The sequence below is a fragment of the Lynx canadensis genome, chromosome A3 (assembly GCF_007474595.2).
Source record: "Lynx canadensis isolate LIC74 chromosome A3, mLynCan4.pri.v2, whole genome shotgun sequence".
Taxonomy (NCBI): domain Eukaryota; kingdom Metazoa; phylum Chordata; class Mammalia; order Carnivora; family Felidae; genus Lynx; species Lynx canadensis.
Window position 1 is genome coordinate 20,452,652 of NC_044305.1, and position 21,391 is coordinate 20,474,042.

The 21,391-nt window shown below is 50.9% G+C and overlaps 1 protein-coding gene across 4 annotated transcripts in view; it reads right to left on the reverse strand.

Moving 5' to 3' along the window:
- Nucleotides 1-4,184: 4,184 nt before the first annotated feature.
- DHX35 (DEAH-box helicase 35) overlaps nt 4,185-21,391 on the reverse strand; it is a 66,980-nt gene continuing 49,773 nt past the window's right edge. For all 4 annotated transcript variants that reach the window (XM_030309598.2, XM_032592571.1, XM_032592570.1 and 1 more), the window contains 7 exons: nt 19,890-19,984; nt 17,911-17,988; nt 16,282-16,411; nt 14,065-14,146; nt 12,133-12,204; nt 9,143-9,254; nt 4,185-5,630 (listed from right to left, as the gene is read on the reverse strand). In XM_030309598.2, coding sequence (XP_030165458.1) covers nt 5,586-5,630; nt 9,143-9,254; nt 12,133-12,204; nt 14,065-14,146; nt 16,282-16,411; nt 17,911-17,988; nt 19,890-19,984 — 614 coding nt within the window. In that variant the 3' untranslated portion in view covers nt 4,185-5,585. The remainder of the gene's footprint in view (nt 5,631-9,142; nt 9,255-12,132; nt 12,205-14,064; nt 14,147-16,281; nt 16,412-17,910; nt 17,989-19,889; nt 19,985-21,391) is intronic.

Genomic DNA, 21,391 nt, shown 5'->3' on the forward strand with positions numbered 1-21,391 from the left:
AAACATCTCTCCATAGGCGGGGTAGACTTTAGGGTCTGTTTTTCTCAACTGTTCGTTCCCCTTGCCCATGCTATTTTTCTGTTTTTTCTATTGTCTTTTGATGGTTGATTTGTAGGAGTTCCTTGTCTATTCTTGACAGTGAATCCTTTGCCCATTTCAACCACTGCAAACCTCTTCGCTCAGCTCCCACACCTACCAGTTAGGCCTGTCGCCAACCATGAAAACAAACGAAGCTGACTAAGATATAGCACAAGGCGGGTAATGGAGGGGAAATGAAATGGAAAGTAAATTGTACAGGGGAGTTTAAAAAATAGTAATATTAAGGGGCGCTTGGGTGGCTCAGTTGGTTGAGCGTCCGACTCTTGGTTTCAGCTCAGGTCATGATCGTGAGTTTCCGTCCGTGAGTTTGAGCCCAGTGTGAGGCTCTGTGCTGAGCATGGCACCTACTTGGAATTCTCTCTCTCTCTCTCTCTCTCTGCTGCTCCCCTGCTTGTGCTCTATCTCTCTCTCTCTCTCAAAATAAACATTAAAAATAACTAGTAACAGGGGCGCCTGGGTGGCTCCGTCGGTTAAGGGTCTCAGGTCATGATCTCGCAGTTCGTGGGCTCCAGCCCCATTTAAATATTTAAATGAGTGTTTAAGAAAATAACTGGTAATATTAAAACGAAAATAATGTTAGGAAATATTTACAGAACAAAAACAAAAACCTAACTAAATGAGATTTCTTTTTGTGCCTAAAAGTACAAAATAAAAGTTAGAAACAAATAAATAAAGTATAAAAACAAGATCAAGAAGTTAGGGACGCCTGCGTGGCTCAGTTGGTTGAGAATCTGACTTCAGCTCATGCTGTCTCTCAAAAATAAACATTAAAAACTTTTTTAAAAAGTCAGAATATAGGCCAAGGCAAAAATACTTTTTTTCTTCTTTTTTTTTAAAAATGTTTATTCATTTTTTGAGAGACACAGACAGAGTGCGAGCGGGGAAGGGGCAAAGAGGGAGACACAGAATCCAAAGGAGGCTCCAGGCTCTGAGCTGTCAGCACAGAGCCCGACGTGGGGCTCGAGTTCACAAACCGCAAGATCATGACCTGAGCTGAAGTTGGACGCTTAACCGACTGAGCCACCCAGGCGCCCCAAGGTAAAAATACTTCTTTTTTTCAACGTTTATTTATTTATTTTTTTTGGGACAGAGAGAGAGAGACAGAGCATGAACGGGGGAGGGGCAGAGAGAGAGGGAGACACAGAATCGGAAACAGGCTCCAGGCTCTGAGCCATCAGCCCAGAGCCTGATGTGGGGCTCAAACTCACGGACCGCGAGATCGTGACCTGGCTGAAGTCGGACGCTTAACCGACTGCGCCACCCAGGCGCCCCAAGGTAAAAATACTTCTTAAAAAAAGTAGACAAATGAAGCAAATCCCACACATCCATATTCACTTTCAAGTTTCATGGTAAAAAGGGAAACAATGCAGAAGTCAGAGAGGTAAAGACTAAAGGGACAAAGCATCTGCCCCAGTGGAAGTCAAGCAACAGGTGCTAAGAGTAAACACGGTAACAACAGAACAGAACAGAAAGCAAGCAGGACGGAAAGAAAAGGCTAAAATAAACCAGTTGAGGGCAGACAGGTAAGCCCTTATCAGTCAATCCTGCCCTCAGGGCTCCTGGGGTCCAGGGGTGAGGGCAGGAGGCAGGGAGCCTGCGCTCCTTTTGGATCATGTGTTTGTCCCGAGTCCGGGGCCAGCGAAGAGCCCAGCCTGGACCTCCGGATTCAGGGCCACGGTTAACAGACAAGTCTTGGGCACCACCACACTGGCTCCCTTGCGAACCTCCCGGCCTCGTTGGCTGGCTCACTGCCTTCAGCAGAACCCAGGCGGAGGCTGAGGCCGCGTATGCCCCAGGGCCGGGGGCAGGTGCCACACTGGGATCTCTGCTGTGAGCAGGGAGACGGCCTGTTGGAACAAGCTCAATACCACCCAAGAGCACAAGGTAGCACCTCCGTGATCCGCCAGAGACAGTGGAACGTCATCTTGGCTTGCCAGAGGGAGCAATGTCCTTGAGGACCGTCTTTAGGAGCCCTGCCACGCAGGCTCCAGCTACTTATCCGAAGTGGCCAGCGGTGTGGAAAATGATTTGATTGGCTATTTCCAGTTTCGATGACAGAAGGATTAAACTGAAATGCAGAGTTCCACCATCCTGTTTCAGCACGAGTTAGAAGCCTGAGGAAGATTCCAGGTGAGTCATGAGAGTGGAAAATATCTGATCTTATCTAAAGATGAGGTAAGGGATGTGGGGGCCGAGTCCCGCTAATTCGAATCCTTCCAATTACATCAAGACAAGGGAACCTCCCAGCGGCTCCCAAGGTTCACCGGAGAGTCAGCTGCTCGCCAGGAAGGTCGCTCTCCCAGGGCTGCGCTGCCCAGTGCTGATGTCACCAGCAGGCCCCAAATCTGCTTGGCCCACAATCCAAGGGGTCCCTGCCTTGCAGATTTCATCAACCAGTTTTCGTGTTTGTTTTGAATTCGTTTTGAACGGGGAGACTGATGTAAGGCTGTTGGGATTTTACTTTTCCAAGGAACAGACTTTCAAACTACCATGTAATTGTCGCCATCATTTTCTTTTTTTTTTTTTTTTAATTTTTTTTTTTTCAACGTTTATTTATTTTTGGGACAGAGAGAGACAGAGCATGAACAGGGGAGGGGCAGAGAGAGAGGGAGACACAGAATCGGAAACAGGCTCCAGGCTCTGAGCCATCAGCCCAGAGCCTGACGCGGGGCTCGAAATCACGGACTGTGAGATCGTGACCTGGCTGAAGTCGGACGCTTAACCGACTGCGCCACCCAGACGCCCCGCCATCATTTTCTAAAAGGAACGTGTAGCACCAAAAAAGAAAAAAAAAAAAAAAAAAGACTAAAAGGTCTCTTACAGACTCACTTCAGCTTTTCAGAATGCTCATTACTCCATGCCCCTCATTCTGGAAGGGCAGCTGGTAAAAGCGTGGGGCCGGCACCACGTGACCCCCCGAAGGACCAGCCAGCCCATCGGCACTGGGGCCCGCAAAGCGCAGCTGAGAACAGGGCAGAAGGCCCGAGGGGGCCCCGACTGAATGGCAGCACCCGGGCCACCGAGAGCAAGCAGCGCCGGTCACAGGCTGCCCCGACATCGGCCAACAGCAGACGAGCGCGGAGCTGGGGCCCTGCATCCGCCAAGTTCACAGTCGAAGTGAAACGTTCAGCTGGGACAGCACAGACAGGGCGGGACATGAGCACGATCTACGTTCACAAGGAAAGGGTCTTGTCGCGGGGAAGCCTCTTCTGGGTGCTGCCCTGGCCTCTAAGTGCCACCTTGGCCTCTGCGGTCCCTCCCACGGGGTAGCTCTCACCTGCCCACCAGCCCAGTCGCTTGTCACCAGCACACAGCCCACGTGCCCAGGCTGTGCCGATGGACTGGGTGAGCAGCGCTGGGCCAGGGCCCCTGTGACGGCACCCTCGGGGAGACCGGCGACAGGAAGAGAGCCACCAGCAAAGAAAACTCCATCTCGGGGGTACAGGACACCACCGCCTCTATGATGCTTCCAGCACAAACTCCCCTCCACCCTCTCACCTGAGCACCTGCCTTCAAAGAAAGACACTCAGTGCCGTAGAAACGTCACTAAAAACACCCGAAAACCTCTGATGAGCCCCAGGGAACTGGCTGTCGTGAAACTACACGGGGACAGTCTTGGCGTGCCAGGCAATGCGGCCACGATGGCCACGGTCCCCACTTTCTCCTCCAGGCAGGGACGTGGCTGACAGGCTACATTCTTGTTCATACACAGGAAGGGGGCCTTCAGCCAGGTCGGGCCTTTGTGGCTATGCCCCGGACAGTGACGATCCCTCTCCGCCTGTAACAGCCGCCCTGCTGAGGGCTGCCCTGAGAGGCGGAGGTACAGGGGCAGATGTGTCCGGAGCCAGTGACACCCAGGGAGAGGTGGCCAGTGACGCCGTGCTCCAACCAGTCTGTGCACTGCCCTACCCCCACCACCTATTCACTCTCCCATTCCGGATCCCCAGTCTCACCCCAGAGGGTTCGGATCTTGTGCCTTTTCTTCCTCCCACCTCACACAGCGGTTTATTGCAATCAGCCCTGGTCCTAAATTCAGACCTTACTGACCTTTCTACGGAATGATCCCAATCAGAAACTGGCAAAAATTAGCACCTCTTTCGCACTTTATTTAAACAACATCTCATGGTTTGCTCTAATGAGCTCCTGAGGGCACATGGCTGCATCGACCTCGTTTTATGAGGTTTCCCGTGTCCATAGGGCCTCAAAGGCTACTGTGCACCAGATCATCAGGTGTCTTAGCGAATGTCAGCCCCTCTCTCAGAATTCACTGGACCATGTTAAAATACAGACCACGAGTACCATGGGCGGGAGGGAACATGTTTACTTTAGGTAGAAAGGTTTACTGTTATTAACAAGTTATCACTATTATTTACATGTTTACAAAATGGAAATAAAAATGACATACATATTTGGTGCCAAAAGTGGCACATCCAAACTAAGATCGGTACAAAAATAAATTTTCAAGCTACATGTTTTTAAAATAAAGGTCATTGAAACAGTAAGGGGAAAAACACCTGCATCGGCATGTGCTGAAACGCAAACGTCATCATGGCAAAGAAGCCCCGGGGCAGCACCGAGACCAGGGCCTGCTGGAGGGACTGCCCCGGTGTTCTCACAGAACCCAAGCAAACAAAAACCAAATATACAAGTTGTATTCCTGAGCTACAGAAGCTTAGAGCCTCTAAACGGTTGTGAATTTCTGTGACAGAGGGTTCCCGACGGGGTTTGAGCTGACGAGCTCACCGGTGCTCAGCTGATGGCATCAGGACGTGGTGTCATACGCAGACAGAAAGCTAAGCCCACTTGTGAGAAAGAGAAATCTTCTCTGCTAACAAAGGACAGTGCGCATGAGTCCCACCTGCCGATCACCAAGCCTTGCGCATCTCCTGCCGCATACAGACAGGGACACGGCACAGAGGGAGAACAGAAGCTGCTCACCTGGGGAGCCCCTGTGCCTGCCAGACACGCGCCTCAGTGACTCCAGCAGAAACTGCAGTGCGGTCTCCTCCCTTCGTAGACGCATGCTTGTCACACCTGGCAGCGGACTTCGTTGGTCAGCACAGCCGTGGCCCCGCCAGGGAAAGCGAAGCCAGCCCAGCAACCCTCATCCACCCTGCACAGCACTTCTGCCTGCGGTGGCTAGCTTTCCTCCTGGTTCCCCAGGAAGCTGGGCCAGAACTCTGTGCCTGCTGGAAGTGGCATGCTGGGTCAGCGAGGGTGCTGAGTGAGCAGAGAGCACGGCCCTCCCACCCCCACTCGGCCTGGGTGCAGCACAGTGGGATGCCTGCTCATGCACAGACTCCCCCGGGATCCCAGCAAGGAACGCGAACACGGAGGGCAGCGGGAAGGAAGGGGCTAACGGACGGGCTGCGGCCCACTGCAGGACAGCGGAAGATTCCATGTGAGCCGGGGCCTGCTCACTACCCAGGGCTGGGGGGCCACAGTGTGGAGGAGAGGGCACCGAGGCCCCTGCGGCTGAGCTCTGCTCACTGGTCCTGGACCTTGGCCCTTTTCGCTTTGAGGGACAGGTGCTGCAAGAGAAAAGAAACACCAGAGTTAGGGGTGCTCAGAGACCGGACTTCACAACGCCCACATATACAATCAAAGCCACCCTCTGGCTCACACCTTCTCAGCAGATGCCATGCCCCTCGGGCAACAGTCTGGAGGGAAAAAGCCCAAGTGACAGACAAAGGCGATGGACCGGCTTTGGGAAGGCACAGCAGCCCGAGGCCCAGCCCGCCACGGCCGAGCCTGCTCACCGAGGGCTCTGCGGGAAGGTGTCGATGGAACACGCTCTCCCTCTGCCCCAGCCCCTGGGACACCACTGCAGCCACACCTTCCGTGCTCAGGGGACTGGGCTCAGGCTGCAGGTCACTTCACATTTCCAGGAATTTCTTACAAATGGTCAAGGAAAGGTATCCTCCCCTCAGGAACAAGGAGATCCATCATTTCACCAAAGCATCTCCGTGTGCAAGTGTGTGTGCTCGGGGCACTGACCCCCGTGCACCCCCTTGCAAGTGCGCGTGCAGGGAAGGCACACAGGAAAAGGACACCTTTTTTTCCTTTCAGAAACATTGCTCCCCACCAGTACAACGTACGATGTACGACATCATCATGGGCATCGGATATAGATTTGGGGTTTCCATCAGACTTGATGTTCTAAGGTAAAGTCAGAAGTGCCGGAAACTGTGAAATATGCGTTTAAGGCAGAGTATGTAAACATACGCTTTTGATAAAGGACCTCTATTTACCATCTGAGGTATCCCTGGTACCCCCTTGACAGTCACAAACAAGCAGCCAAGGGACCTTCACACGAGCAACTCCCAATCGGACCACCAGTCCCCAGCACGCTCACGCCCAGCACCCGACGGCCGCACACCCACGTGGGCGGAGGTGGCCGCGCCACTGCTGAAGGGGAGTTGCAGGCCCTGGAAGAGCGCGGGGTGCAAAAGATGCCACACACCACCAAGCACGATGCACCAGTTGACGGAGTGAGTGGGACACGAGTCTAAGGGAGTCACAAGAAGTCTCCTTCTAACCGCGTAAGCTGGAGAAAGGACCCATACGGGCTCTTGCAAAGGCCCTGGTTAGGGTTCTTCCTAGATCCCAAGGGCATCTCTGAGAATCAGGACATACAACTTAAGCACAAGAAGGCGAATCTCTGAACGGGTCACCCTGCTGCCTCCAGCTGGGAGTCATTTCTCTCCTCCCCGCACTTTACCCGGTGTGACCCCTCCAACTAACGTGAGATGCTCACAGCCCTTAGCTTGGGGGTGAGGATGACGTCATCACGCCTGTGGGACCGTTTTTGGTGCTCGTTTCCGACAAGAATGCTGAGTATGAACACAGCCGACTCTGGACCATTTCAGGCCCCTACACAGGGTGAGAGTGACACTCTGAAGACAACAGCGATGGAAAGTCACCACAGGTGCCAGGAACAGAGCCGGGGATCACAGGTGGGGTGGGGGCGGGGCGCGGGGCGCTGTGTTCCACACAGGAGCATCCACCACACATGGGCAGCCACTGGGACCTGCGGGGCTCCTGGAGAAGTCCGTTCATTCCAGGCAAGTTCATACAGAAGGACCTCTGAACCGTCTGGGTAAGAAGGGACCGAGGTTCTTGGGGGGTTTCAGGGCCTTCACCTGTACAGTGAAGGTGTGGCACCGGATGACCTGTAGAGGCCCGGGCATCTCTAAAGATACTCCGATCACAGGCAGTGATCTGAACGGACTGATGAGTGGACCACAGGCATCTGGAGAGAAGAGGCCAGTGCAGAAACCTGCGATTGTCATTTTCTTCAAACTCCTGGGGGCTCTCTGCCCTTTAACTTGCTGGGCTCCAACTGTGGTTCCAAGCTGAGAGGGGAAAAGGACCCAGTCTCTAGGTCAATCCTGCTCCCCAAAGAACGAGTCCAAGACGGCTCCAGGTTCTCCCCTCAAGCCCCCGCACGCTACGACCTGAACCAGCCCTTCCCTAGCGTGTCGCTCTCAGCTCCCAGCCGGCGGCTCTGCCCACGTCTCCTGGACCTCGGAACTCTGCTGTTTCCCACCCGAAAGGTTCTCAGGGGCAGACGCTCCCTCACTCCAGGTGTGTTCTTGCCAGCCGGACCCAGCACGGGCGACACACTCTGAATTCTGATCAGTGCCTGCGGCTGATCTCGTTCCCAGCTGAAGTATCCGTATGAGGACATGTGAAGAACTATACAGGCTTGAGATAGTTTTCCTTTGACTGGATAAGATTTAAATAGTGTAGGAAAGTTCTGAAAGAACAATGTCCCCTGACATTGCTGGAGGGGAAGAGATGAGAAGAGCTTTCCATTTATGGGGCCACAACTCAAATGTGTCCCAGAGTTGAGCAAGTGAATTAATACACAAGTGAAGCCGGACTGTGGCCCCGGGACAGTGACAGTCACAGCGCGCAGCCGCTCCTCACCCCTGCTGATTGCTGCCGATGGGTCATGCGGGCCCAGTGCCAGCAGACTTAACATTTCGAGAGAAACTTGAAATCCATATTCATCGCGAAATCTCCCCATTTTTAGATGCGCCTGTCAATCCAAGTTTTGGGTTGAGGACACTGCAGTCTGGTTACAACCCTGATGACGTAACAGGTTTTGGACTTTCCTTTCTGGGGCACACAGTGGTAAAACTGAAAAAGTATCTGAAGCAACTGTCTTTGGGCACTGGGCAACAGATAGCAAGGCAGGAAAGAAGAGAAAACGAAAAACAAAACCAAACTAATTCAGACGACAGAAAACCACCAGCAAGATGGCGGACTTCACTCTAACCATTCCGATAACTGCACGACGTGTGATTACGCTGAACAATCCAGTGAAATACAGGACGCAGACCAAACAGCATGAGTCAACGGAAGTTTGTGGACGCTGGTTCACCTGTTTTCACGCCAGCCTTCCAGATAGAACCACCACTCAGTTAAAGATCTTATTAGAAGAATGTATGGCCTTCCCCCCTCGCCCGACAAACAGACCATTTTTTGGTGAAAATAAAGAAAACAGGACCATGGGTCTCCTCTGCAAGGCTCACCACCCTGCGGGCCCTGCGCGTGGGCCTGGCAGGGAAGAAGGACAGACGTTCACGGTAATGCCAGCGCTCAGCATCACCCACCACTGTGTGAACCACGCCGGGTTTAAGCTCGCACACCTATCTGTGTTCTTTGTGAGGCAATCTTCACCAGAGAATATTTGTGCCACTCCTTGTGAACATGGTCCAAAGTGTGATATAATTTCTTTCGAAGAAAAAAAGCAGAGGGGGAGAGGAAGAGCTGAAGATACATTCTCTTTGTTGTCTTTTAGGTTGGAGGGATTATTTCTAAAGAAATACCTCTAAGTGCACTTCACGATGAGCAAATGGTACAGTGCTTTTACCCAGAATGGGGCAGAGATATGGTAGTGACCTTTTCACCCCATGCACTTTTGAGGGGGAACAAACTTAGGGCACTAAACGGGCGCGGAGCACCGATCTGTACTTCAACATACGGAGAGGCAGCTAACGGGTGGTTTTGAGGGACGGTCTCTATTCACCCCTACCGTTCCTTGTTGATAGAAGTGCGGAGCCAGCTCCAACAGCCAAGCAGACTCAATGGCGGTCACGTCCCTCATGTAGTACTTGGAGGTCTGTATGACTTCATTGTAGATGACCCTGCAACCAGCAGAAAACATGGATTTCCTGTGTCTTACAATGAAAATCAAGCACCACGGCAATCAGAGACGGCGGGTTCCCTCCCGTTTACCAGGGACCCATCGCGCGCACCAGAGACCACACACAGACGCGTCCGCGCTGCTCGCTCGCGCCCCATGACCTGAGGGGTGGGTAAGTGTGTCCACTTTACAGGCGAGACTCAGTCTGACATGACTGTTGTCCGACACGTCAAGTCTGCTCAGACTCATGTTTGAGCATCTGTTATCAGCACAGGACCTTTCCGGATTCCAGGTCTGCATTTACAGAACTCTCAACAGTACACCTGACTCTATTAGAAGATGTAGAAATAGAAGCAAAGACCTACCTGATTCTGAAGGGGATGGAAATTAACTGTGAAGAGACACAGGGAGGTTCTTAGAGATGAAAACATTCTCCATCCTATTTGGGGTGTGGCTTACGTGGGTGTGCACAGGTGCCAATGAGCTCACTGTACATAAATTACACCTCTACTTAAGAGAAAAAAGGAGGCGGGGGGTGGGGTTGGCCTGAGGCTGAGGTAAAAGACACCAAGAGCCAAGAAGATCACTTCAAATCCCCAGATTTTAGAATGCATTTTTAGATAAGATACCGTTTCTGAGCGCCCAAACTGCTGATTCAGGGCTCCCCTAACAACTATCATCACCCAGCCACACTGCCACCGTGCGCCCTTTGAAGCCGGCAAATAATCGGCTGTTGAAGGGCGGCTCCAGTGAAGGGGGGCCGTCTGCAGAAGCAGGAGGGGAAGGGTGCTTCCTCGGCCACCCTAAGGTTACGGGGCTGCCTCAGGACGGGCCCTATTCAGCCACGCTCCCTTTGCCCTTCAGGGCTCCTTGGGAATGAAGCAGGAAAAAGAAGTCTCCCAAATTAAGCAACTCCCAAATTAGTCATCCCGAAGTCAGCAGACCCTTGGGGAAGGATCTAGAACGGAGATTCGCTTCCCTCTTCAGCTCATCCTGCACGCTAATGGACAGAGTATTTTAATCCATTAAAAAAAAATTTTTTTTTAATGTTTGTTTATTTTTGAGAGAGCGAGCGAGCAAGAGAGAGACAAAGAGAAGATCTGAAGTAGGCCCTATGCTGACAGCAGACAACCCGATGTGGGGCTTGAACCCACGAACTGCAAGATCATGACCTGAGACCAAGTCAGATGCCCAATCATCTGAGCCACCCTGGCGCCTCGACATCGGGTAACATCTCTAAACCCCGAACTGACTGACCAAGCCCTGCGCTGGCTCAGCAGCTTTTGGACCTGCACTGGTTACAGGACAGAGTCTGATTCCTTGGTCTTGGGGACAGGATCTCAAACTTGACCCCTCATCAGATCACCTGGAGGGCTTGTTGAAACTGGCTGCTGGACCACCCCGCCCCAGCTTCTGATTCAGAAAGGCTGGGCAAGGCCTGAAAATCTTCCTTTCTAACAGGCTTCCAGGTGAATCGGATGCTTACCTGGAGATGACACTTTGGAAACCACTACTCTGGGGTGCCAAGTACCTTACAATGGGCCTTCTTGCCCTCTACTTTCTCCTGCCGTGTTCCCTCTCCCCTCTCCACACATGGCACGCTCTTGCCTAGGCTTCTCCACCTAGCTGTGGTGAAGAACCAGCTGTTATTGTAAAATTTTCCAATCCGCTGGGAAAGAAATATTTTTGTAAAACACAATACAAATGAATTACTAGAAAAATGAGATTTGAAAGACATACAAAAGGTAGGCTCCAGTTCTCTATTATTAAATTGGGCAGACAAAAACCTAACCTAAATGTGAAGCGCGTGGATGGCTCAGTCGGTTAAGCATCCGACTTCGGCTCAGGTCAGGATCTCATGGTTCGTGGGTTTGAGCCCCGCGTCGGGCTCTGCGCTGCCAGCTCGGAGCCTGGAGCCTGCTTCGGATCCTGTGTCTCCCTCTCTCTCTGCCCCTCCTCTGCTCACACGCTGCCTCTCTCTCAAAAATAAATACACGTTAAAAAAAAAAAAAGTCTAACTGCCTCCTTTTTTTTTTTTTTTTTTTAAATTTTTTTTTCAACGTTTATTTATTTTTGGGACAGAGAGAGACAGAGCATGAACGGGGGAGGGACAGAGAGAGAGGGAGACACAGAATCGGAAACAGGCTCCAGGCTCTGAGCCATCAGCCCAGAGCCTGACGCGGGGCTCGAACTCCCGGACGGCGAGATTGTGACCTGGCTGAAGTCGGACGCTTTAACCGACTGCGCCACCCAGGCGCCCCTAACTGCCTCCTTTTAACTCGAGCGTGTGTCTCTTCCCCCAGACACGTCGCAGACTCGCACCGCCTCCCAGACCACTTTGGGGCAGGCCGCCCCGATGACTCCCCACTTGTCAGAAAGGGGGTTCTTCCACGTTCCCATGACTTTGCTTCCTCAGTCTGTATTCCCTTCTCATCCTTTTCTGCCCAACAACTCCTATCTGCAGGCCCCAGAGCAAATGTCGATTCCTCCACGAAACCAGCCGTCACTCTCCCTGGCACATGAGGTGCCAACCTCCGTGCTTTCTACCCCTCCCCCGGGCCCTTGTCCTGAGGTGCTGGATGCTCAGGCCTGTGGCCCAGAACCCAAATTCGCCTCCACACTGCTGTGCCCAGTGCAGGGTTTGGCATCTAGTCTGTGGGTGAAAATGAACGTTTGCTGAGTCCACGAATGAGCAGAGGAACATCACCATTTGCATAAGGAAATCTGTGACAGGGCAGAATCCTGGGGACGACTCAGTATAACAAAGTCAACAAATGTGTACTCCTGGCACAGTGCCAGGCCCGGGGGCCCAGGGGTGAACGGGAACCAGGCCTGGCCTTCTGAGCCGTTACTAGGCTAAGGAGTAGGGGGGTGCTCACCAGCGAGGCGGCTTCTCTGCGTAGAGGACCGAGGCAGGGTGGATATGTAATTCATGGTCGTCACGGATAGTCCTTGTGAACAGAAGAATGTAATCGGAAGTCAGTCTGAAATACTTACAGCAGGACTCTCCCACAGATGGTTCATATCATCAACAAATGTATGCAGATCATACTTGACTCGGCCGACTGTTCTCTGTATCTTCTCTAGAGCCCTGACTGACCCCTTGCCCACTGCCCCCCGGAAGTCAGGAAGAAATCACGCAAAAAAGGGAAGAGGAGAAAAAAACAGCACGTGGCCATTTGGGGAAAAACATGAGAATCATACTGCTCTGCCCACGTTTATGTTTATCTTACACACGTTCTTTTTCACAACAATCTCCTCAGGGGGAGAAATAACATACATGGTTACCTCTATAAACTTTTCTATTCCACAAAGTAGTTAAGATAAAGACCATGGGGGACATAAAAATAGGGGAAGAAGAAGGTTAAGTATGGGACCATCCATTTCTCTGAGACAGTATTTCAAATTCCAACTCGGATTTGATTCAATTTAACTAAAAAAATCACTACAGAAACACAACAGTAAGATCCGATCACAAGTGAGCATGAACATGTTAGAATGCTGCCACCCAAACCCTAATTATGGAGTGTTTCTGTGGGTGCCAGGCAAGCAGTTCGAGCACCATGGGTGAGCTCCTCTCCAGATCTGTAATAAACCAACATGCCGGGGTCCTGGCTGTGCCACCAGGTGGCCTGAGCTCATTGACACTGAACTTTTGTCTCAGAGGAACTGACTGACCACTAAACCCTGTTATGAAGCCCTTAGTTGAGGACTCCAGTGAAAGAATTTTTTCAATACTGGTAGAAATTGCTTATTAATACCCTTGAGGCAGGTGGGACAATCAAAATGACAACAAAATGACAGGCCTCACTGTAGAAGCTCACAGGCCTCCCCAGAGTTGCCTCCAACATGGACAACTCAGTGCCGGGAGGGGGAGCTCATCATGACGGGCAACAGAATCAGGACACTGATCACGGGCTAGAAAACTTGGCCATACTAGTATGGAACTGGTATAAAACATACCAGAGGTAAATGTCAAGGGCAGGGGCTCCGTCAGCTACTAGGATAGCAGATGTAAGAGACCTGGCTGCCAGAGCTCAGTGCAACTCTGGACTAGCTCACAAAGCCCGGTGTCTGGGAGGGAACATCGTGGCTGACCTCCCCCCAGGGAATGGGAACAGAGTATTTTCTGAGGGAAGAAGGATAATGACAAAATAGTATGAGGAGGAAATGCAAAGAAAAGTCAGGGAGAAAGCCTTTGGATTGCTCCCGTTTGAAAGAACAGATGCACTTTGAACAGGTTCCGGTGAAGTTCTGGAGCAGAACGGCCGAGGTTCTGAGGTTATTAGGAGGGTGTCGGTGACCAGTGATTTTCTGCCCAGAAAGTGGAACTGCAAGAAACGGGATGTGGTCTGGGGCAACAGGCAGATCCAGCGCCGGAAGAAACACCTGCCAACACCCACAGACCAAAGTTACGGCACATCAGGGCAGGCCGGGGTCTCAGTCCCCCAGATGGCTAGAGACCAAGTGCCGACGGCCAAGGGAGCTTCTCCTGGAAAGACAGTCTCTAATAGTCCCTTCTGGTTGTATTATTCTGTTATTAGAATGGAAACATTTCCAGCCTCCAGGCTTGTAATTATCATCCTTCTACAACATATGGATGGGCTAAATATTTGGGAATCATTTCCGTGACGTTAAGATATTATGCTTAAAGCTATGTAGTTAATCTCAACTGACCTCTGGAAGCAGGCAGATAAAGACAACTTATTTAACTTAATTTCTGTACTTTCCCGGCACATCAGCTTTCTAAGGGGGCTGGGTCATTTTTAAGATTTCTCCTTTAACAAATGACTTTGCAAGATACCAGTTACCTATAAGCTCCGGTGGAATGAAACCTTGCCGCATTGGCAAAGAATCCCGAAACAAGGCACCTCAGGACGGGATCCGGATCACCTGTACAAGGTGGCAAACAGAGTGATGCGTGAGCCCCCGGCCTGCCCTATACTCTGCGCGCTCAGGCCTGTGCTGTGAGGCCCCGCCCAAGGCTGTTTCGAGCCTCCTTGAAACCCCGCCCTGAACCAGCCCCAGCCCAGTGCCTCCCGGTGCTGGATGCCTGCCCTGGCAGTATCCATGGAGGCCCCACCCGCCCACAACTGGCTGTTGAGGGAAGCACGCTGAACTGTCCCTTTAACTTGGGATGCCCCAACCTTCCTAGGCCACAGGATGACCCAACCAAGGCTGGGCACCAGAACCCAAGAGAGCACACCACAGGCTGGCCAGTGACCAAAAACTCCTTTTTAGGAGACAATCTTGTGCGAATAACATTTCTTCCGTAAGACACAACGTTATTTCTGTGGTTATGAGCTACTGCACGTAATTCTTTGCAAGTTTTCAAATGTTCCATTTTGATTGGTATCTGTATTGCTACAGTGATCATCTTCCAAGGATACAGCCTGACCATTTATGAGATGATGTCCACAGGACGCATTCCAAATTATTATACAAAGCATAAGGTCACGGAGGTGGCTTATGACATATGGTATTTCATTCATTCTAAGGTTCACTCTTTTTTTCCCCTTTAACTCACTGAAATCAGGACAGCATTTTGTAATTATAAGTAACAGTACTTTTTTCTTTCTTAGTGGTACATAAAACAACAGCATGCCTTACAAATGACGGCATCTTAGAGCCAATGAAATACAGTATGTCCGTAAATAAGTTCCCAAAAGGTGGTATAATTTACAGAGCCATCAACAGTGCAGAACAATGTCAGTTTCACTGCATTCTTACCGGCAATGTTTTGGCAAAAAGGCACCCCTTCTTTTATTGTATGTTTATCAATTACTATCCGTAGTTCTTCTTTTGTGAGTTTTCTGTTCTTGTGCCCATTTATCAACTTGGAAACTAGTGTTTTTTTGGAGCATGTTAAAGGAACTCATTCTATGATAAGCTTTTTAATTTTTTATCTCTTAGATCTGCTGAAAATATTTTCATTATTTGCATTTTCTTTAACATCTAGAAGTTTCAAATGTGTAATTTACTGTGTTTCCATGATTTTCTCTATTGTTCCTCAGCACAGAACTGATAAATCTCAAATCTACATTTCTAACCACAATCTGATCCAAGATTCAGTCTCTTCTCTCCAACTGCTGCCCAAAAGAAATTTCTATGTAGACCATACATTCTTATCATTATTAGGGTGACGTCACTGCCAAAGGGATGAAAATGGGCTCTTGGGGGCAGGGAAGGGGGAGAATCTTAGATATTACAATGGCTATGGCCCACCAAGGCTCAACCCTACCTTACAGAATCTTATTCTCCTTCGTATTTACCTTCTCTCGTTAGGAAGAATTTTATTTTATTTTCTTAAATTATTATTTTTTTTAAGTTTATTTTTGACAGAGACAGAGTGTGAGCAGGAGCTGGGGAGGGGCAGAGAGAGAGGGAGACACAGAATCTGAAGCAGGCTCCACGCTCCAAGCTGTCAGCACAGAGCCCGATGTGGGGCTCGAACTCACGAACTGTGAGATCATGACCTGGGCCAAAGTCGGACACTCAACCGACTGAGCCACCAGGCGCCACCAGGAAGAATTTTAATTTAATGTAACTTTTCTCCTGACCGAGGGGCTGATAATGAAAAACAGGTTAGGAAACACAGATGTAGAAGTAAGGCTGTCATCTGTCTGCTAAGTGACAGGCGCTAGATCAACTAACTTCAGGCGGCTCTTGGTTTCAGCTCAGATAATGATTTCACGGTTTGTGGGTTCAAGCCCTGTGTGTGACAAGTGCGGAGCCTGCTTGGGATTCTCTCTCTTTCCCTCTCTCTCTGCCCCTCCCCCGTTCATGTTCTCTCCCTCTCTCTCTCTCTCTCAAAACAAATAAACTTAAAAAAAAAAAAAAAAAAAAAGAATAACCCTCAAATAAAAATGGACCTTCTTAGAAAAAACAGGCTACTTTTACACGCTCAGCTTTTCACCGACACATGCCTGTGAGCCCGGTGCCGCACATCAGCACCACGCCGGCATGTCCAGGGGTGTGAATGAGCAGCAGAGAAGGGGGCGTCCCCGGGAGAGGTGGCCTGCTCTTACCTTCGCTAGATTTCTTGGGCACTTGAAACTTGACAAGAAGCTTCTTCAACTGCTCGCGCACTGTCGCAGCTCTGACAAGACCCTTGTAATTCAGGAAATGCTCCTGGCACCACTGAGAGTTTTTATTGTGCTGCAGGGCGACCGAGACAGAGGGTGAGTGAGAGACACACAGACAAGTTCTCGACCACGGCTAAGCTGCGAGGCGCACCACTTCCTCATGGGGACAAGAGCTTCCGGTGCCGATGGGCCCCTTTCGACCCCACCTCCCTAAACAGGCGCTGACCACCGTGCACCGTGTGACTGCTCTTCCGGCTCAGTCCCTGTGCTTAAGGGCAAAGGAGAACGTGCTGACAAGCAGTTGTTTCCTATCTGAAATACCCACCCGGGTGGCGAATTATCAGAAAGAACCACTTCCCTGTGGGTCTTTGTCAATTAACTTTGTAAGTCAACTTTCTCCGAGTTTATCAATCTGCGAGACTACAGGTGAGCAGCACTTGCCAATCTAGAAATAATGTGCAAGTTATTATTATTTATCCCCAAAGTATGATTTTTCTATCAACAGTGCTTAATTTTATTCTACACTCCTAAGCGTGATCATTATGTCTTACACTGAGTTACTGCCGTGGGAATGTTATGTCTGAAATTATGCCGTAAGCCAGAAAGGACGATGTTTCACGTAAGAAGATGTAATTCACAGAGTTTCGGAGGCAACTCTGCACGACGATGGTGTAGACCTGTGCCCGCCCTCCTCTGGTTGAGGGAGCCTCAGACTGCAGACGGCACGCTGTGCCGGTGCAAACGAGTTCTAACTGAAGTAACTCATAATTCGTGATCTCAGTTAAGAGATGGGGCTTTTCTGAAGACTGTTCATTAACTGAATAATCTCCCTTAGATCTCTGGCAAAACAAAAATTCAGTACTTCTCTTCTAAGAAAGTATTTAAGAAAATGATACAAGATACTGAAAACCTGAAGCATCTAATTTCCCCCTCCCACCCATTCCTATATATAAGAGGTTTCTTACGGTTTTCATCAGCTTTAGAGCTGTCAGGACAGCTTTTCAGCGGTTTTTGGCGACAATTTCAAGCCGCATTATTTGCCGAGTTTTACGAAATGTTAGGAATATTCCAGAAAAACACAATAAAAATGAACAGTACCTACGGCTAAATACGGGTACGGCGTGTGAACAGACACGGGTCCTCACCACACGCCCCTCCCACGGCCTGTCACGCCGTCTCACACGCCCAGAGACAGCTCTGGAGATGCCACTCAGGGCCTCGCTTATTTGGCAGAAAATAGAACAGGGCTTGGCATTCAGATGCCGGCTAGTGCGAACCAGCGTCACCGGCGGGTGTGAGGCAGTAGGGAGAGCGCGGGCCCTGGAGGGGCACGGCCAGCCGGCCACGTCTCCAGGCAGGGGAAAGCCAGGGCGACTCGTGCGTTCTTCCAGGCAAAAGCGCACCACGGACTCTGGCAGGGGCCCCGCCCGTGGATCAGAACTCCTGGCAATAATCTAATAGGAAGATAGGAGGTCTCTCGGTCATTCCTTTATAAACTGAACCTCTGGACTCCCCACTCCTAGCTCACCTCGAGTGGGGTGGAGGGGCCTTCCGGGTGGGAGCTGTGCTTACTTTGATAAACGCTTCATACACGTTGAGCATGGTGAGATGATCACCCTCCTCCACAGCAAATTTTCGGTGCACTCGCATCTGGAAAGAACAAAGTTGACTCCTGTGAGCCTCCTGTACCGGGAGCTAACATCACGCAGTGAGCAGCTCATGGCCTGCGTAGTCAGAAAGACCTGGTCTGCACCGACGCTAGCTCTGCCTTCCCTGAAAACCTGACTAGTGACGTAACCTTTCTCTTCCTCAACTTCCTCATCTGTCAAATCAGGGTATCAAACCCATCGAGACTGTTGTAGGATTAAGGTGATTCACTGTAACACCGGCCACAGACGTCAGACAGATGTCAGCGTTCTCGTCTCTGTCCTCCTCTGTGCAGTCAACACCACCTCTTCCAGAAGAACCCCTCCAGCCCTCAGTAGAGAGTAAATTCTAGGGGGCTGGGCGGGGGCAGCTGTCTGGCGCGTGGTAGACACTGTATTCGTGGGCTATCACCAGCTGCACGATCCTTTCAGACCCCATCTCTCAATTTTCCTTTCTGTTACCTCCTGGGCAACACCACCCTGCTCCCGGGAGTTCAAGAAGCAGCACGTACGATACAGGTTTGAGCTCACAAATATACTTATCTGCACAATTTTCTCCTTGCCTCAAATACCACATCATTAACCGACCTACCTACCCGCCTCCCTGCCTTCCATCCATTCCTTCATTAACTGGTATTTCCTGAGCACGACCAGAGGCCAGGCGCTGTTCTAAGCACTTGGAATGTAACAGTGAACAAAACAGGGGTGGGAGCAAAAACCCAACAGGTTAACGAGCCAAACATATAGTAGAGCAGGTGGTAAGAAGCGTTGGAGGAGAGCAGGGCCGCGGAGGGGGTGCACCGCCACGGGGACGTGCTGCCATTTCAGACATATGGCGGTCAGGACCTCAGGTTCCTCACCCTGGAAATGAGTCTGCCTGTTCTGAAGGAGGAGCGTTAGATTAACAGAAAAGCAAACAGGGGAGCCTGGGTGGCTCAGTCGGTTAAGCGTCCGACTTCAGCTCAGGTCATGATCTCGTGGTCTGTGGGTTTGAGCCCCGCATCGGGCTCTATCCTGACAGCTCAGAGCCTGGAGCCTGCTTGGGATTCTGTGTCTCCCTCTCTCTGCCCCTCCCCTGCTCACACTCTGTCTCTCTGTCCTTTGAAATTAACATCAAAAAAATAAATAAAAAGAAAAAAAGGAAAAAAAAGATAATAGAAAAGCAAACAAACAAACAAACAATGGAGGAAATGGACATAACCACCAGGCACAGGGACAGGCAAACTTTGCAACATATGACACGACTGTCAGGGAAGGGGACACCAGCCCGTAAGAAAGTCTCTCCTCCCCGGCACACACCCAAGCTGAGTTCCCGTGTGTGCAGGGCGGCCGCTTCTCGGCCTCTTCCCGCAGGAACCATCCCAACCTCACCTGGCCCGCCTCACCCCCAGGGGCTGACTTCTCCAGTCTCCCCAGCACCCACTCCTGTAGTGCTGTCTGGTGCCGGGGCCTCAGGCGGGGGGTCCTGCCGCCTCCTGGGCTTGGAGCGCCCCTCCACCAAAAGCAGCCTGCTGTGCCTAGGCACGACTCATTATGTCACTAGTGTGTGCCACCCGGCTTGTCCCGGAGCAGCCTGAAGGCCCGTCTCCCTTATGGGGAAGTCAGCGGGACACAGGTAAGACCGGGGTCTCTGTACTGTGAAAGGCAACGGCCCCATGGCTGTGCAATCACAGACGAGTTACCTAACCTTTCTGGGCCTCCACCTCTAAAAATGGTGAGGATGGTGTCTACCTTCCAGGTTTACAAAGATACGACGGAATGAGGCACAATGTCAGGCAAACACTGAGGATGCACACAGACTCCATCTGCACAGCCCTGTCATCGGTGGCTCCCGGGTCCTTTCAACAAGGAAAGCCCAGAATAAAGACTTAGGTAGGAATGGCTTGGGGAAAAGGCTGAACTTACTGCCTGAGACTTCTGGTTTGAGGGGACCACAAAGATATTCTGGATTTGCATCATGGCTGCAATGCTTAGAATTTCCTGAGAACAGCCAAAATTTCCTATAAAACAAAAAAAGCACGTTTGATTTCAAACACATATTGTGTCGCTGAGAAGTGAAAGACATCTTGTTATTTTCCTTACACCACAGTGTCACCAAAGTCATACATTTATAAATCGTCTGATTACCACATGAACACTTTCCCCTGCTGAACATAACGTCCCATATGTGGCCCCAGTGAACGCAGGCCTGGGAGGATTCTGAGAAAGCACAGCCTCCGGGCTCGGCAGCTGACGGGGGTGGGAGGGCAGGGGGCCGCGTCACTCGGGGCAGGTCCGCTCCACACCGGTTCCCTACTCCCATGTGGACAGAGGATCCTGGCCAAAACCCAAGAGGGAACAGAGGGGCAGCAGGGAGTGTGTGGGCTGTGTCCCCTCTGTGATTTTCTCTCCTCCTGTACCCTCCTCTGGGGTGGCCTCCCTCTCGCTAGGGCCCACCCCACCTGGCAAGCTCAAGGCACACGTAGACCAGGGCAGCACCCTGCCCTGGAAACTGGGTCTGTGGCAATCAGTGCCTCAGGGCACTGGACAGTGAGAGCAAACTGCACTGCCCGGCCCCCTTCCCACAGCTCCCTGCCTCACGACTGATATGCCCCCCCCCCACCCCAAACTTAAGAGTCCTGCTTCTCAGTGTAAGCCCGAGGTCATCCGGGCACTCCTAAACGCAAGTATAGCTAACTCCCACCATGCTTAGTCTGGCTTAGTCTGAAATACAGCTTTGCAAATTCCTAGAGAGTGCACAAGCTAGCCAAAGGCAAGAAAAAATTCTTACTTCCTTTCCCACCAGGGGTGGTGGCTGGGGGGAGAAACACATAAACTATAGCCTCCAGATGATCCTGACGTACAATGAGAAGATCTCTGACTTACGAACTCAACTCATAATCTCACAAAAATCTGAAGGCGTCAGAGAAGTTGGGACCCTCGTGTGCTGGGAGAGGGAATACAAAACAGCGGAGCCTCTGGGGAAAACGGTATGGTGCCTCCTCAAAAAAATTATAGAGTTACTGGATGGCCCAGCAATTCCACTGTAAAGTATGTACCCCAAAAAAGTGAAAGCAGGGACTCAAACAGATGCTCGCGTCAGCCAAAAGGTGGAAGCCATCTAAGTGTCCCTCTGCAGATGAATGGTACATACACACAATGGAATATTATTCAGCCTTGAAGAAGGACATTCTGACAGATGCTACAACATGAATGAACCTTGGAAGACAGTACATCAAGTGAACTAAATCAGTCGCAGAAGGACGGACGCTGTAGGGTTCCACGGAAGTGAGGTTCCCAGAATAGTCAAATTCATAGAGACAGAGAGCAGAAAGGTGGTTGCAGGGGCTGGAGGGGAGGGAATAGGGAGTTGGTATTTAAGGGGTACGGAGTTTCAGTCTGAAAAGATGAAAAAGTTCTTCTTGCAG